Below are 19,048 nucleotides of genomic sequence, written 5' to 3'. Positions count from 1 at the left end.
GTAAAATATTGATGATTTCATTTAGCTCTGCAAGGAGTAATAAAGGAGTAATAAACTGCTTTCCTTCCAGATCATAAGGACTTTTAATTAGGTGAGGATATTTAGAAGCACAATGTTAATTCCTACTATTTAAGCCAGATAATAATTCCTAACCTAATTTTGACACACAAATCCAGATAGCTCACCACCTAGATAATTAAAACTCCTAATAAGTTCAATATACCTCTAATTTTGAAATCACTATTTTGCTCTAGGACATTAACTGGAAGTGTTATTTAACTTCCGGATTTTCTATTTACTAAGCTAAGTAAAAAAAAGTTTTGGAGGTAAAAACCCTCTCTATACAATAACCTTTCTGTTGAGTATTTTGGGAAACACCACAGGAGATTTAATTTTTTTAAAAAGGAGTCCCAAAACATAAAATAAATATGCTAATATCATAAAAAGTCAGGACCAAATTTACCTGAAGGAGAGCCATGTGCTGAGGTCATACTTTTGACCTTGGAGTCTGAGAGTCGAGAGATACTGTTAGCTCTGATTCTGGGCGAAAACTTATCTGAAGGTACTAATCGGGCTCCACTTCTAATGATGGCTTCTGCGGTCCGGGAAGAGGCACTACTTCTAGAGATTGTTGCTTCAGAGTCACTGCGGGCTGACAACGAGCCAAGCCTCGTTCTGCGAGGCTGGGCCAATAAATCAATCCTAGAGATGTTACGCCTGCCTGTGGGAGGTTTTGATGTTGAACTTGTTGTGGACACTTCAGAAGCAACGGATGCTTTGTCAGCATCAGCAAGTTCACTGTCTGAAGCTTCCCCAAGTCGTGCTCGGCGCAACAGGGAAGTCCTGGTAGGTCGCGGCCTTGGAAGAGTGGTGGATTTACTGGATGAACCAGGCGCGATGGGAGAAGTCTTCGATTTCGTGACTTTACTTCCTTCCAGTTTGGAATGCTCATCAGCTGAGGTAAGTGCAGTCCTTCCATGAGGTTTACAAGAGTAAGTTTCCTGATCAGATGACATAATATCCGAGATAGCAGAATGAGGTACACTAGAGGTTTGGTCGTCGTCTGTTAAATCTACCGAAGGCTGTCTGATTCTTCCACTGGACTGTACAAATTTACGCCCCTCTGCTCTTGAGCCTGCATCGGTGGAACGAGTTTTTGTTTTCTTTTCAATTTTCTCCCTAGCACCAGAAGATGATTTTGTAACATCTTTGGAAGGAGAACCTGTGGAACACCTGTCTTTATAGAGACTAGTGAAACTCTTTCGCTTTTGGGTTGACTTCCTTTCAGTCTCTCCAGTAACCAGACTGATTGTACTAGCTGTGTCCACATCAGATTCTGGTGAAATAGAGTTGTCTCTATTATAACTGGGAGTATCTGGGCCTTCATCAGTTTTATTATCTTCACGCAGTTTAGCTTCTAGAAAAGCCATTACTGCTTCTGTGTCTTTTAGAATAAGGGTTGTGTCCATACTGGAATCGGTATCCATAGAGTCACTTCTTTCTCGTATTCTACTGGCAGATGTTAAAGCTAAAGATGGTGGAGTGGATGAAGTCTGTTTATTTATATGGGGAATAAGTTCTATGGGGATGTTGGGGCTAGGTTTTTCTATAGTGAAGCTTCCTTGTCGCACTAATGACTTGGACGATTCCTTCTTGTCTCCTCCCTTTGAAGTGTGACTTTTCAGAATATCCTCAGCTTTTCTTCGCTTGCCCTCATTTTGTACCGCCCTTTCTCCTTTGCTTGCAGAATGTCCTGGAATTTTTTCTTGAGGTTGTGACTCTAGTTTAACAGACTCCTCCCTACACCTCTCTATCTGACCTGAAAAATTTTTTGAAGATAATTTAGTAGGTGTCCACTGTGCCTGATCCTTTGGTTCTTGTTGCTGAAGTTTAGCTAATGTTTGCTTTACCAAAGAAGCTTCCTTATCAGTTTCACTTTTCTCCTTTCCAGAAGAACTGCCTAAGTGCAGCAGCATCTTGTTATCTCCACCAGTTTTAAGAGTCTCCCCATTTACTGCCCTGTGCACTTTATTCAGGGCTCTGTCAGCGTCTTGTTTATCCTTCTCGTATACCTGTGTAGGCGCTTCTTTCTCCTGAAGTTCGGTGTCTTGCTTTTCTCCTATCTCTGACCTCTGTGTCATAACCTTTGCTCTGGAGCTCTCAAGAGACTTTTCCTCATTTGGAAGCTGGGGAAGGGTTCGTCTCCTTCTCTCTCCCTGACTAGCCAATGAAGTTGCTGAGCCAGTGCTTCTCACTGAAATGCCAGATTCACTGATATCTGGATCTATAAAGTAAAACCAAACAAAGAATTTATTAGGGCAAATAAATAAATAAAAAGAGTATCATATTACATTTGGTTTTGAAGTGTAAGTTAAGAAATGGTGTAAGTATAAAATAGAACTTTGAATAAATAAGCCAGCGTTGTGACCGAGTAGTTTAAAAAGCAAGTACAAAGGAAAGTGCACAAATAGGCAGATGACTGATAGGGGAGTCAGGAAAGCAAATAGTATGAGATGAAAATTAGGGTCATCTGATCTGAAACCTACGTCTGCAGCTCCCTTTTTGTTTTAATGTATTCATTGTGTTCATTCTCACTTCTGTGACTTATCCCATCCTCGAAGTTTTGTTCAAGACAACAGACTCTAACTAGTGTATTATAGAATTGCACAGAGAATGACTAAGAAATAGTTTATTTGCTATACTTTCAATTACATAGTTAAGAAGAATAATATACCTAGTTTTTAATAAGCATTTTTATCCACATGAAAGAATGACAAGTTGTATTTCCTAAGTAAAACAGAAAATACAGGAGTTGAACAAGCCTTTCAAAAAATCAAATGCAAAGCTGATTAAAATAATTTTTTAAATTACACGTATGAGAAAAGGTGATAGGACTTGTCATAATTTTACAAACGGGGGTTTTTAAATTATGATTGTCTGGTATATTAAGGCCTCATACAGAAATACATGATACCTTTCCCTTTTTCAAGTAAATAGATACCAGTGAAAAAATACATACTTTGATGTTTTCATGTGAGGCAATTTGAAAATACTTGAGTATTTTCCTGAATAAATGGAATGTGTTTCTGAAAAAAGGGATACATCTTTTCAGAGAAATATATATTAACATATAAAGCATCCTAATCTTTTAAAGCATCTTTTTGGGGTGCTATAAGTCAGAGACAAAATAAATTTCCATTTCCATTTCTAACGGTAACAAAATTAAGAATACAGATAAAAAGCCACATGTAAGTTCTTCTTGAGGGTTTTGTTTTTAATTAAGAATATAATTAACTGAATCTAATAATATCATTAGAGGCATACTTTTTTTAAAGAAACTATTTCAGTTCACAGAAATATAATTTAAAGGTACTACAAATCACATTACATAGATTTGCAAAAGATATATTAAGTAAAATCTTTTTTATTGAATGTATGGCACAAAGTTTGAACATTTGTTGTATTAATGAATCGGATAATTTGGAATTGTGTTCATCTTATTTTTAGATATTCCTATGTTATATAAATTTGTGCATATTATGTGCTTCATCTATAAATCATCTCTGTATCATCAGTTAATTTTAATGATATCTGCATTAGTGAAAACAAAATTGTATTCACATATACACATGAGAATATGTGAATGTTTATTAAGGTTTAATTTACTTTTTACTATATAGATTTGTTTTTTTGAAAACTGATGTATGATTCATACAGACACACACACACACACACACACACACACACACAAGAAAATACCGTTCTCTAAAGAAACAGGTACAGTCAATTCCATTATCCTTTCTTCTTGATCATGCCTTGTATGATTAGCAGCCAAACTAGCCCATTGTGAAACCCAACGCTTGCTTCCAGATGAAGATGTGCCTCCCTAAAGGAGAAAAATAAGATAAAATAATACGGTACGGTCAAATCTGATTCTCATGAAAGAGAATTCCATTTAGTCACATTAACCTGTCATACAAAGCAATATTTAAACCTCATATTGCTTTATTATCATTTATTAAATTTCCTCATATAAAAATGAAGATTCTCTAGGTACCCCTTTTTGCACATTTTATTATTACTACAAATGTAGTATAACTTTCTCAACTTATTAACGACTAACAATGGTACTAAAATAAACTCTTGGGACATAAAATTTACTGCTGCTAGAAAAACCTGGGTATATTAGCATAGCTTTGTGGCGACAACAGTACAGTTAGTTGTACCCCATTCTATCGAACAAGGAGTCTAACGGTCTATTCCTAAGTTGCTCTCTGGCCCTCTGAGAAATGTTTCTAGGAATCAGATTGGTCCAAGAGTCTCAAGGAGTATTAAATCTGCCAGGTCATGTCTTCAGGGATTTCAAAAACAAACCCAAAGCTTTATACTTCTTTGTATAACACTTCAATGTTTTCAAAAAAAGCTAGAAATCATTACCTTTAAGACTTTTTCTATAATCATCTTGAACCTAGACCTACCCAAGCCTAGATCTGTCCTTAAGACAAGTGCTCTTTGAGACCTTAGAGTCAAGTGTGAAATAGAATTTAATTCATTACATCTTTCCATAGACTTAGGGACATATATGGTAATTCTTAAGACCAGGGCCATCTAGGCATCTAAAATAGAAAACCTAGGGAGTATAGAAAAAAATCGTTTCCTCACTGAAAATCTAAGCCAAGGCTTAATATTGAAACTGGAATGAAAACTAAGGAAGAGAAAACGACGACCAAAAATTTTGAATTATTCAAAATAATATTTTATTAAAAGTGTCAGATTTACTGTATTAATGACGACAGGCTAAAAACTAATGAAATAAATATTTCATACAGACCATATACTATATGATTTCAAGAATAACAGGTTAAAAGAATAAGTATACATAATGACATACATACATACAATGCAGCCTAAGAATACCAAAGCCTGCTGAATCCTTGAATTCTCTTTCAAGAGTCTATAGTAACTTCCCACAGTTCTGAGTACGAAAGGAAGTACCACAGCCATTGGCACCATGCTAGAAATAACCACGATAGAGTGGGTTTCACTGGCACACACTATATAGAACCAGTCTGTGAAATTGTTCTAATGGCCTGTTTATAGGTGACTCCTTAAAAGGCAGGTACATACTGGGGCTATAGATAAATTTTACTTGGCATGGGCTGAGGGGATAGAGAGAAGAGTGAGATTATTTAAGTTCACATTCATCAGAACCTTTCTAGATTAATCAGGATACCAAAACATTGCCTCAAATAAGTATGGCTTCTTTTGATAAGCAAATTAAGCATCTTGTAAAATAGAATAAAAATTCTCTAAGATCAAGGGGGGAAAAAGAACACTAAAATACAATAACTGCTCTGACAGTTTTTAGGAAATGGCTGAGCATAAATAAACAGACAGGTATCTTTACCTGTCTATAAAAAATATTTTATTTACATTTCATACAAATATAAACTTTATTTATACTTTGTTTTATTTATGTCTCAAGATTTATATTTTATATTTATTTACCATTTGTATATTTTATGTTAACTCATCTCCTGAGAGACAGTACAGCATAATGAGTGAGAGAATGAATTAAGAAATCAAGGCTGCTTAAAGTTCAAATTCTGGCTCTACAAGGTACTAGTTTCAAGACCTTGGCCAAGTTAATTACCACATACTTCAGTTTCCTTCTTTGTAAAATAGTACATAGAAAGCTTCCATTGAATATTAGTTCTTATTATCTGAACAAATTATAATTAAAACATCAGCTACATGCATATTTTAGGTTTCGACATATCAGTGTGGAATGAAATTCTAAGATCGTTTCCAATAAGGGAATAAATTGTTTTATATACCTCATTAAACTCCCTGTAAATAGGTGTTTTTTTTAAAAAAATACCATTTGTAGAGATGAGAAAAACTGAACTTAAGAGAGGGGAATGACTGGGTCAAAAGCACTCTCTTAGATGTGACAGTTCTGGGATTGGTCTTTCTGGCTCTGCCATACCACACTGACTCGGTAACTACCATCTTCACCAAACCATCCTCGACTAATTTCACATTATTCTGATCACATCCTCGGCTATACTGCAATGGCACTTATTGAGATTTACAAGTTGTATCCATCAGGCACCACCTTGCACATGTTTTGTTTCCTGGCATGGGAGGTCTTTCCCTTCCAAATACATGACCCCCTACAGTATAAGCACTGTATATTTTTTTGTGTTACCTCCTAATGCCAATTAGAGCAGTGGGCATATAGCTCATTAACTGCTTACTGAAGTTAACATTTTCCCTCATTGACAAAAAAATGTTAGTTAAAAGAACATAACAACAAAAACTGAAATGGAATTACTGCAAAAAATTGCTTTAGGCTTTCATTAGGAACAACTAATTTGTGAGAATTTAGATTTTAGAAGTATTATACAAGGGGACATAGCAACTTAAAATAATATAACTACAAATAATAAAAATTTACAATTTATGCATGTAAAAAGTTATGAGGAAGAGATGTATACCTCTGAGTTGTGAAACCCAGGTGTACTTAGTGGCTTTCTTTCTTCCATTACTACTGCGGCAGAACTGACAGCCCAATCTTTTATCAGATCTTTATGTTTTTCATGGATAATAGGCCTATTATACTCCTGATTGTCATCTACTCCAAACACCTAGGAGGAGAAAATCATTTTATAAATGAAAAGCCAGATTAATATGTGAATATTTTCAGTAACTTGAAAGGCAAATAAAAATATTTGAAATTAATTTCAATAGGTAATTTTAGTAATGAGAGAAAACTCGTGAAATGACAAGGTAACATCCAAATAGAATGATAGCTGGAGAGGAAAACAGGGCAGTGGCAGCTTAGGTCAATGTAACTATCCTTTTTAAATACTGAGCAATGTACTGTTTAAGAACTAAGAAATATTCAGGATATTACATTTCATTTGTTAAGAGATGTTAATGATGTTAAAAACTGTAATAACGCAGAGGTTAAAAAGTACTTCAACTCATTTCTAGCTTGTCTCTTTGTTCTATTGTTTTTGAGAAGCATGTTGTAACACTATAAACATGACTGATTTTATGTGTTCCTTCCCTAATAAATGTGCACTTACATATGCATTAAATTTATACATATAAGTTTCTAAGTTCCCAAGTAACAGATTTTATTGTATGATCTTTGTACAGGGTATAGCATAATTCTTAAACTAAATTCTTAAACTAAAAGTCACTCAAAAGCCTTTGTTTGAAATGCAGATTTCTGAGTCTGCTCACACAGATCAGCGTTTTGAATAAGCAGATTCTCAACGGTTGCAAACAGTTTTGAAACATTCTATAAATATAGAGACTAACAATCATGTGCTTTTAAGGGCAGGACCTAAGTCTTACTCATTTCCTGGCTCATAATAGGCCCTGATTTTGTCAAAGAGACTGGAAGAAGATTAAAACTACACAAACATTAACATTCCAGAGTAGAGACTCTGTTCCCAATGCTTACTGTCTTCAGGTATCAGTTGTGTAATTATTATGATCAAGAAAAATATTATGTGTTTGAATCAGTGCTTTGTAGCAAGGAGCTTTAGAACATAAACAAAGAAATTTCATTTTCTATAAAAAGGGAAAAATACCTTTGTTTAAACTATTTTCTAGAAAACTTTTTAATGACCATACACTAGCTGATAAATTCTGATGTCCACATTTAGTAAGGCAGATAACAGATTTTTTTTCTTCCTTTTTTTTTTAAATTTATTGGGGTGACAATTGTTAGTAAAATTACATAGATTTCAGGTATGCAATTCTGTATTACATCATCTATAAATCCCATTGTATGTTTACCACCCAGAGTCAGTTCTCCTTCCATCACCATATATTTGAGCAGATTTTCAAAATAACTGAAACTTGGGAATTTTACCACTAGATGGCCTTATTACTTAACACTTAATTCAAATATAACTATAGTTTTCAAGAATTATGATTTAATAGTCTGTTGAACCACTCACTCAGTATTGGAATTATCTTTGCTTTAAGAGCAAATTGTATATTATTAACTTTAAATCAAATATAAAGTTTAATAATACATAAAATACAGTGTCCTGAAGGGGAAAAAAACCTGCTTCATTTCGCTAAACATTAGAATTAGTAAGTTTAACAAGAACAAGCAATAAAAAATACTAAGTATAGTTTTCTATGTACTCTGCCTTTAACCCTTCTTATACAGAAGGCAAATTAGAGCTACTTAAGTTATTTGTGATTTAAAAAGTTTTCTAACTCAAGTCACTGAACTCCACATTTCCTGAAGTTTATCTCATTTTTATAATTACTACTAGGAAAAAAAAATCAAATTCAAGTTTGGAAGTAAAAAATAGAAATAACCACATGTGATGTTACTTGCACATTGCATCTCTTTGGCAAGTTAATTTACAAATTACACCTTAAGTGATTTTCTGATTTGGTGATATTTAATTTTAATCCATACTCAAAATGGACTTCCAAACCTTGATTTCCTCAAACATCTAAGTAACAGCTGTTTCAAATAAAATACATTCAATCTCTCCAAATCACTTCTGACACTATTTTGAAATGATAACAAAGGGCATACACACACACAAAGAAGTAATGTTTTTAGGGCAGGGAAGCTGAAGTTGCACAGAAAGAATACTCAGATGACGTTCTACAGATTCCTTTTAAAGCATTACAGATAGCTATATATACATCTGTCATAGAAGTAACAGTTATTTACTGCCCAGACAAGTGACAGAGCCTGAAGTACCAATGCATGGGGAAAGAAGCCTTCCAAGTTCATCCCTGTGTTTCTAATAGTGTTTTGAAAAATTAATGATAGCACTGACTAGCCCAGCTTGAAATCCACATCATCATTTTTGTGCCTGGGTACAAAAACATCCATTTGGGACAACTTGCATGTGAAAACAAAGAGGACATAAAGAGCTTATACTGTCTATACACTTTAAAGGTATTACACTTTTCACATTTAAAAAAAGTACATACCATCTGACATACAACCTAATAGTTGGACAGAACTTGAGAACTGCTCAAAGCAAAGACCAAGTTTGCTAGATTTTCTTTCTAGATTTTGTCCCTAGGTGATTTCACCCACCTCCAAGGCTTCACTCCAATTTCAAACTATAGACAGCTGCTTACCCGTCTGTCATCTCTCCTCCTAGATGGCTCAAAGATATTTCAAATGCAGTATGTTAACCCAGGCTCATGATTGGAAGAAGAACCCTCTTCTTCCCCACTCCGACTGGGCTCAATCAAACCCCCAACTTCGTATAGCACAAAATACGGGTTTTCCATTCAGCTGGGGACTTTTTTAGACTAGAAGTCTATGGTGGGGAAGAGAGTGAAGCCAGATACCTATCTAACTTTTATGCTTCGTTTCTAACAGAACCCTCCACCCAAAGGGTGTGAGTCAGTTTCTAATTTGTCCAGGTGGGAGTAAAAGGAAGGGGTCGTACAGGGGTAGAAAATTTCTTTTTGAACTTGTACTATCTGAACTCTCGGGGCCTGACAGATGTTTAAGGATAACTCATTTATCTTAGGGGTAGGGAGTGGCTTTCATGTGCTTGTCTCTATAGCTCCTTGATCCAGGTGGCTGCATCTCTGTTTTGGGGAGTGACCTGTGACTCCTACCATGGCCTCTAAGTTTAGGGTAAGGAGAGAGCACCTCCTTCACTAACGCACTCCAAGAATCATGGAACATGTTCTCAGTCTTTTCCTTTGAATGTGCCTATCACATCTGGCATTTCACTTTGGTATTTTGACTCTATTATCTTGGTGGTTACTCTAAACAATTTTAACAACCTGTTACTCAGTTACAGTACTATTTGCAGGCTACTGTGCTAGCCACCAGAAGATTTAGAAACATACAGTTGGCAGTCTGTATCCACAGGTTCCATATCCACAGATTCAACCAACCATGGATTGAAAATGTTAAAAAAAAAAAAAAAAAAAGTTCTGTTGCTGACCTGTACTACGTGGTTAGGCGTACGATGGTTACATCTGTACTGAACTTGCATGGACTTTCTTTTCTTGTCATTACTCCCAAAACAATACAGTATAACAACTATTTATGTAACATTTACATTGTATTATAAGTAATCTAGAAATGATTTAAAGTATGCAGGAAGATGTGCGTAGGAGATATGCAAATACTATGCCATTTATATAAGGGACTTGAGCATCCTCAGATTTGGTATCTGTGAAGGGTCCTGGAACCAAGCGCCTGCAGATACCAAGGGCCACCTATATGACTTAGTCCTTGCTCTTGGGGAACTTCAGTCTAATATGGGAGCTTATATAAAAAAGGAACGTCTCCTGAACCATGCAGGAGCACTCTGTAGTTAAAACAAAATTTCTGTAAGAACCAGATTATATTTTTAGATTTTAGTATTAAATTAAAAAAAAAATTAAACATTCTTCAGATGATAAAGAACTAGTATGTACAATACAAACGAAACCTATGAAAAGTCTGACCAGTTTTTTCACTAGCATATTATCCTCATAGTCATTATTATTTAAAATCTCTGAATGTACAGAAAATGCCCAGTTTCTAATTGTGAAATTGGAGAGCTGGGGAGAGGGGAACGATGGTATACCAAGGTCAGCTCTCCTGGGGGTAACTTTCAGGCCTGCTGAGTAGGGTTAGGGCGGGTCAGATTATCTTTGGTAAGTAACATCAAATACAGGAGTGCTTATTGTGACAGGAAGTAGAGACCACTGTGAAAAGGGGTGGGAAAAGGGGGAGGACTGAGGCATATAAATATGGCGATGAAAATGTAGAGCAAAATGGTAATTCAATAGAAACAGTCCTTAATTTATTAGTTAAAAAGATTTCCAAATCATTTGAAATTCAGCATTCATTTTTCCACAAGAAGGAGAAACATAATGGTAGGTTAAATGTCAAGCTTTTGTGGCCTTATTTTAAAATAACTGAAGAATAGGACTGCATTAGTATATGAATTATATCAAACTGTCTCAGTAAAAACGCAGTCAAGTTTCAACCTCAGGAGAACAGATTTTTTCCTTGATGAACAAGGACCCCCTAGGGAAGGAGAGGTCTATACCAGTTGAAATCAATAGTAGAGGTTCCTATATTCTATGAAAATCACTTGACATATAATTACTTTAAGAACTATGAATTATACAATTTAACAAGCTATCGCAGGATCGAGATATAAACTAGTTTTCCATGCAGAGAACAAAATCAGGATGATCTAACAGAGGAGAATGTTTTTAAACTTATAATTTTCCATGCAATTCTAATTTCATTTTTAAAAGGAAAAATCCCTTAAAACTCAGTGGTATAGAAAGTTCTAAATGTTTAACACAGGATTTTCATAATGTATTTGTAATAAACTTTTAAATTTAAACTTCAGACAAAATTGTTAGAAAAAATGAACTCAAAGTGGAGGTAGGAGAGACATTCTATAATTGATCATGGTATACAAATGCTCCCAGGAGCCAAAAGGGGAGACAACCCATATGTCTATCAACGGATGAGGGAATAGGTAAAATGTGGTATATCCATCCACACGACAGTACATTATTCAGTCATAAAAAGGCATGACGTACTGAGACAAGCTACATCATGGATGAACCTTGAGAATATTATGCTAAGTGAAAGCAGTCAGTCACAAAAGGCCACATACTGTATGATTCTATTTCTATGAAATGTCCAAAATAAGCAAATCCTTAGACACTGAAAGTAGAGTAGTGGTTGCCAGGGGCTGAGGGAAGGGGAATGGGAAGTGACTGCTTAATGGTGATGGGATTTCTTTTTGGGGTGATGAAAATGTCCAGGAATTAGTGCTAATGGTTGCACAGCTCTGAATGTACTAAAAACCACTAAACTGTACACTTCAAATGGCTAACATGGTGAATACCATGTGAATTTTACCTCAACGTTTTGGAAAAGGTACTATCTGGCTTTATTTTCTTCCTTTTAACCTCTCTCTGGGTAAACGTATGCTCTTATATGTTTGCTCTCCCTGAATCAATCCTGTGTTCTTCCCATTCCTTAGGAGTACCATATCCACAATCTCTTCCCTTTCCATCACTTTTTAGCATTCTTTTTCTATTAGACTCTTCTTTCATATCTTGAAATTATGCTCAAGTCTAATCTAATGTTTCTATAGTTAAAATGTCCAAATTTTCTCCTCTTTATGGCTCATTTCCTTGTCACACATCCCTTCCTTTCATCCCTAAAATCTGGCTGCTCATCAATAACCATCTTACCCTTTCCTTGCCAAGAAGATTTTTAGGTGCTAAGTCATTAGCTCAGCATTGCTGAAAACTCCAGGGTATCTCTAGTCTTGTGCTAATTCCCCTGCAACTTACACATGTCTTCTGACAAAACGTATATTCTTTGGCAGCTTTCATACTTACTATTACAAAGCTAAGCTTACACAAGGCAAGATTTTAAATTATACATTTTAACAGGTTACTTTAGGATCAAGATATAAACTAGTTTCAGCACATTCAAGATATAGAAAAACTTGTTTGTGGAGGCCTGGTTGGATGTGATCAACGTATAAATTTATCACAGTAAATTAGCTAATAATATATAACTAACCACATACAAACACTGACAAAAGTGAAAAATCATATATTTTTCTTCTCAGTCATTCAAGAGATACTGAGTGTCTACGACATGCCAGGCACTGTTCTAGGCCCAAGAAACACAGAAGTGATCAAGACAAATACGATCATTCTAGAAAGGACAGAAAATAAACTAGCTAGCAGTGAGTTCTATACAGAAAATAAAACATGGTAATCTGATGGAGATACAAAAGGTAAATGCTGGGGCTACTTTAGCCAGGCAGTTAGAGAAAACCACTGAAAGTTATCATAAGGAGGAGCTAGGTATGCAAAACACACAAGGAAGAGCTCATTAGACGGAGGGCACAGGAAGTGGAAAGTCTCTTAAACAGGAAAATAAATAAGTTTCACATAATAACAGAGAAAAAGGGGGGCAAACCTACTAAATGTTAAGCTTCTGCATGAAAAAAGGTGAGGGTTCCCTTGTGAAGCTTTGGGAATTAACACAGCAGGAAAGGGTTTCCTACACCTAAGAGGGACATGGGGGTGCTCAGAGTGGAGAGGGGCATCAATCAGAGTGACCAAAAGTAAATTCTCCTGATAAAAAAGATTTAAAAAATTGCTCAGTGAGTAGAGGATAAGAAAACAAACTAGTGGAGAAAGAAAACTCAAGCTGTCACAATTTATCTTTTCGGAACCACTATGTGCTTTGGCCCATTAACTCAGATTGTTTCTGGATTGGCAGGAAGTAGAAAAAAGTGTCAAGTCCAAGTCCAAACGCTGCCTGTGATCCAAGTCCTGGCTTCCTGCCCAAGGCTCCTGTGTGATCTACTCTTTCAGTTCCCACACACACCTGATTTACGTCTGAGAACGCTTTGGACACGCTGCCTTCCTCTGTGTCCTATCTGGCACTGTCTGCCTAGATTCTGACTCTGGTTTATCACAATTCCCTGGCTCTGACTCCGATCTGATCTAAAATCTCGCTGTGAATGTCAGGGTTTGGAATATCCCCTTTCCGAACCGCTACACCTGGATCCAGGTTCTCAGCACTGCCTTTCTTTGGGCTGCTTGAACCACCGCTCTAGCTGTTCTTCGTCCTGCTTCTGGATTCTTCCCTACAACCTGTCGCCTACAGAATAAGCACTGGTAGATAACAAGGCCCCATGAGAGAAGAGAATATGCTAGTTAGACACATTTTTGAGGAAATATGCTGCCACAATGGACAGGAATCAAAACTCAGGAAAGGAAAAGTATCTGGCAGAATTGGTGTATGGTATGAAATTTCTGAAAAGGAGAAATAATTTTTTTTTCCAAAAGATAGATCCTCAAGCCCTCTACAACGACCAATTATTTTCTTACTCATTTACTCGTTAGCGTTCTGTTCTCACTAGTTTTTCTCATTTAGCCTGGCCGCTAGATAGTCGCCCTGACGCCATCTCCTCTTACCTCAGCAGTGTCTGTTTTGATGGAGAAACGGGGAGAAGAAACTGGTACTACTGGTACTAGGATGGGTTCTCTAGCTATAATAGGAAGGTCCAAGGAGGGAGGGCTAGGGGAGATTATTGTTATTGTGGAAGACAATTACCTTTTATCCAGGCAGTCAACAGCACTTTCTTATTATAGCGCATCTCCATGTGAGCTTAGATGTAAAACTTAAGAGATCTTTACAAATAAGAGGCATTTTGTTAATACTGTGAGAGGCAAGTTTTGGGACAATGCATAATCTAAGACTAACTACTAACAAACGCACAGCACAAAAACACAAACCAAAACGCTGTAATCACATCATAACCTAGGGGTTGGGGAGGGATCTCTCACTATCTTTTAACTACGACCAGCACAGAAAAGCAAAGCTATCACATTTCAGCATGGTCACCTCTTTAGATCCTATTTTGACTGTATGCAACTTCTTCCAAGTTAACATGCAAATACAGAGGGTGCCAAAGAAATGTACACAGATTTTAAGAAAGGAAAAAAAAGTATTAAAATTGTAATACTCAATATATACCGATAACAAAAGATGATTACAAGTCACGTTTGACTTCTGCAATTACAAGAGGTGCTCAAAGTGGTGACCATCAGCGTCTAGACACTTCTGATTACAGCGAACTACTGCTTGAGCAACGTTGACCGAAATGTCCACTTATACATATTTTTTGACACCCCGGTATATGTTTTGCTAATCTCCTTAGGCCCTGGAGTACAATGTATTTTGGGAAAAGACTAAGAAGGTATTCAGTGCTCAGCACACTCAACATCAGTGTATCATGTGACACTGTTGCTTACTTCCTTTCGATTCAACTTTTTGTTCCAAGATGCTGTTTTCTCTTGTTCCTCTTATTCCTCTTATTCTTTTCAGCCTCCTTTGTTCACTCTTGTTCCTTTGTCCACCGGTGTTGGTGCTGTGAGAATTTCATACTTTGTCTCCTCTCTATACATTCTTTCTAGGTGACTCATCTATCACTTTGCATTTAGCTACTCGCTAGTAATTCCCAAATTAGTATTTTAGCCCAGACTTCTTACCTAAGATCCAGATGTTTATATTCAATGGACTGCTGGACCTGTCAGCAGTTTTTTAATTGCCTTCTCTGCTTCTAGCCTTTCCAATTTTCAATTCATTCTTCACACTTCTGACAGCGATTAGATAGTCACTGCCCCACTTAAAAGTTTTCAATGACTCCCCAATGCCTTCATCATTAAAAAACCTAGAGTCCTTAGTCTAAGTCAAAAGGGCATTTGATATCTAGTCCAATCTCATCTCTCTAAACGTTAAGAGTGGTCCTCTGAACAAGTCCTCCACCCTCCCATGATTTTGAAAACACCGCTCCGTATGGAAAGCCCTACTTTACCATGCCTGTTAAAGGATTAATTCCACCTGTTTCAAAATGAGCTCAGTTGGCAACTAAATTCAATTTTTATTGAGACCATATAAAATGCCAAACACTAGCAGTTATGGAATTCCTGCAGTCACGGAGTTTACATTTGTGTGTGTGTGTGTGTGTGTGTGTGTGTGTGTGCGTGTGTGTGTGTCTGTTATGGGGGAGTGGGCAGGTGAATAAATAAATAGGAAACTATCAAATAGTGATAAAACTTATGATTACAATGATGGAGACTAGGGTGGCTTCTTTAGATTGCACAGCCAAAGACTTCTCTGAAGAAGGGATGTTTAACCTGAGATCTCTCGGAAGCTTCCTTCCTTCAAAAGCTTATGTCTATCACAGCACTCATTGTACTATTTTTAATTCACATATTTTACTTATGCAGTTCCATCCCTCTACATACTCACTTCTTGAAGGGAAGAACTCTCTCTTTTAAATTTGAATGACTCTCTCCTAACACAAAGCATGCACGTAGTTAATGTTGAATAAAGGTTGCTAAATGAATAAATCAGTGAAATAAACCAGCTCTCACACAATGAAGTGAAAAAGGAAAGAGACCACACAAAACTTCTTAGGATCAAACAACAGTGAAATTCAGAGGGCTGGAGCTGATGGCCCCACGGTCTATCCCACACACCCAAACTTTAAAAATTTAAAAGGATGGCGGAGCGCATCAGCCATTTGATGTGATGCCTGCATTTCCTCCTCCTGCAGTCCTCCTACGCCTTGACTCGGGCTATTCTCGGTTTTTGTTTTCTCCACACGCAGAGGTTACTTCATCTTCAAACACTTGACTCCTGCTGCCCTGCTCCTTTCCCCAGAGCCTGAATGTGCCTTCTGGCTTTAACCACAGCTGGTAGCATCTCAGCTTTTGCTTTGGTATTCAGGAGACAATGTGGTGCTCTGCTTTTCCCCCTACAGTAATGGTCCCAGCTTTGTTTTCTGGTTTATACAAACGAAGAATGACTGAATTACTGACTCAGTCACATACCGCCATTAATTCCTTAAATGAATCCTGTTTTAAAGCTTGGTTTTCTCTATCCAGTGTGACCATGTTATTTGTCATTGAAACTGGGAGTCTTTTTAAAAATGAAATTAGAGATGCTTTTGATAATTATACACAGCAGGTGGACAGGAGGTTTTGAGGCCACACTCTCTATCCTGCAGTTTCCTAAAGAGTCTCATCTGCAATAATGACTTTGTTCTCAGCTTTCTGCTGTTGGCCAGGCTGCTGCCTTGCAATGGAACCTCCACCAGGCTTCAGATTTGACCCTTTTGGTGCTGAGAGAACTTTCCAGGATTGATCAGTGCCTTGTGTGGAGATCCACATGTGGAAACTCTTAGTAAGGGTAATAATTCAGCTAAATTTACATACCTCTTACTCTAAAACAGGCATTGTGGTAAGCATTTTATGTATTTTATTGAATTTTCATAACCTAGTGAAATTTCTTCTATTTTAGCACAAAAAGAAACAGAGGATTAAAGAAGTTAATTTAATCAAGTTTACTCAAGGGCTAGTACATGCAGAGTTTAAACTCAATCGCAGGTCCGTTTGCCTGCAAGTGTTCATGTTCTTAAATACTATAATCCCTCACTGTAAAATAGTCTTTTAACAGAGAAAGTATCTATCGCTATAAATAAAATATCACAAACCAAACAAAGGCATAATAACATAAAATATTAAAACTTCTTAGTGTTCTTTTTTCAAAACCTATTCTTTTATTTTCTATTTGACAGTATTTTAAATCTACTTGTTCTCAATAACTAGAGGGAAAATTAGGAACTTTAAAGTAATCTGAAAGAAATGTCATTGTCAATTCCCAATGATGAAAAGAATTCACAATCACCAAGAGCCATTTTCTATGCTAATACTGTCCAGAGACTTCCTTTAATATAATCAGACAACTCACTTTATTCGTCTGTTTCTTACCTGCTACACCTCTCATTAACAACCATTGTGACACTGATCGCGTAACATCTACTCGTATTTCTTAGACTAATGAGTCTCCAAAGCCTAGAGTTATGCAGCTCAACAGTAAAAGCCTGAGCTTGTGTTCCTCAAAAAATGTGTGTTTAGAAATTACATATGTACACCAACATAATACTAGATTACATACGTTATACAACACTGAAATAACAACTGTGAAATGAAAAGTAAATGAAAGTTCTAATCATCTTCCTGCATTCCAAAGGTCATCTTTTCTTCTCTCTGAAAGACTACTCTGTAAACTCCCCATTTAAACTAGTGCACCTCCAACGTCAATGTGTTTATGAATTACCTGGAGATCTTGCTTTTAAAGCGGATTCTGGTTCAGTATGTTTAGGATGCGGCTGAGAGTCTGTATTTCTTTCTAACAAGCTCTCAAGTGATGCTACTGCTGCCCACGTATTGACTGATAAGAACTTGAACAAAAGATCTACGCTTAGCCAAACTTAGGTTGCTGTTTTCCAGAGGGTAAAATAAACAGCTGATTCTAAAGTCAACTTTCCATTGTAAGGAAAACTGAGAAAAACTACTTTGTAACCATACAACAGTCATTTTACATAGTAACCAATAACATCAAAGAACAAATCAGAAATGTAAATAATCATCTTGACTGGACATACACTTGTTACACTCAAAGTATAAAGAGACTGATTTTGTTCTGATACACTTCTCTTCTATCACCAAAGACAGCAGTGAATAGAAATTAACAAAAGAAACTAAGGACAAAATTGATTGAGACATATGTATTTTCATCTGCTTCCAATGTAAAATTAGTAGGAAAGAAACCTATTATCAGCTATCATTTATGTTTGTTTTAACAGTCATAGCAACGTGGTTTTGTTTGCTTTTGAGTCTTTAAATAAATGCAAAGGGAGAATGGCCAAACAAAGTATACTATTTAAAAATCCTATCTTAAATTTATACAACTTTAGAAGGTCCACACAGTTTAAACGTACAGGACTTGACCTATGAAACTCAGGCCAATTCAGAACATAAGCAGAATAAAATCAGAAAACATTTTGGTCTTCTTGTTAGTCTTGCCGTTCCCTGACAAAATCCTAAAGTTCCAGTAACCACTGACTGCGTGAGGACATTTCGTGCTGACTCGGATAATTTCCAACAATCCAATACACCACACGAAAACTAGTATCATAGCCAAATTCCAGTTATTTACCTTGTCAATCATTTTTCTTGCTTCCACCTCCTCACTGTCGGGATTCTCTACCTCAATGGTGTAAGTACCCTTGTCACTTTGGTCATCATCATTATCCTTTTCAGAAGCAGCAGTAGCTTGATTTGTTAACATTTTATCCATCTCCTGGCTCGGTCTGTGCCCAAGACTCCCTGAACTTCTTAACAATGCAGTTTGTAGGAAGGGAATTGACACCGCTGGCTCCTCTGATTTCTGTTTTAACAATTTCCCATGTGGAACACCATGCCCCCCTCTGTGATGCGCAGAGCTAGTCTGTAAAGACAAAGAAACCACTTTGGCATCTGCTGTTGGAGACTTGGTTTTTTCAAGTTTTGTATGTGGTGTTGAATCAGTAGTTTCCTGATACAAGATTCCCGCACTCTGAGTAAAAGAGTATGACCTCCTTTTTCTGGGATTGTCTTCCTCAAAGAATGCAATCATAAAAGCAGTTTG

General features: G+C 36.6%; 1 protein-coding gene across 10 annotated transcripts in view; it reads right to left on the bottom strand.

Annotated features, from left to right (window-relative positions):
- Positions 1 to 19,048, bottom strand: part of CEP170 (centrosomal protein 170) — a 109,768-nt gene that overhangs the window by 30,077 nt on the left and 60,643 nt on the right. For 5 of the 10 annotated variants that reach the window (XM_033099385.1, XM_033099389.1, XM_033099387.1 and 2 more), the window contains exons 10-13: positions 18,578 to 18,868; positions 6,501 to 6,650; positions 3,760 to 3,886; positions 464 to 2,284 (exon numbers count right to left, since the gene is read on the bottom strand). In XM_033099385.1, the coding sequence (XP_032955276.1) occupies positions 464 to 2,284; positions 3,760 to 3,886; positions 6,501 to 6,650; positions 18,578 to 18,868 (2,389 nt within the window). The remainder of the gene's footprint in view (positions 1 to 463; positions 2,285 to 3,759; positions 3,887 to 6,500; positions 6,651 to 18,577; positions 18,869 to 19,048) is intronic. The other 5 variants (XM_033099391.1, XM_033099392.1, XM_033099390.1 and 2 more) reach the window with 3 other exon arrangements.

The sequence above is a fragment of the Rhinolophus ferrumequinum genome, chromosome 27 (assembly GCF_004115265.2).
Source record: "Rhinolophus ferrumequinum isolate MPI-CBG mRhiFer1 chromosome 27, mRhiFer1_v1.p, whole genome shotgun sequence".
Taxonomy (NCBI): Eukaryota; Metazoa; Chordata; class Mammalia; order Chiroptera; family Rhinolophidae; genus Rhinolophus; species Rhinolophus ferrumequinum.
Note: the sequence above shows the minus strand (reverse complement) of the source record. Positions and strands in the feature narration are given on the sequence as shown.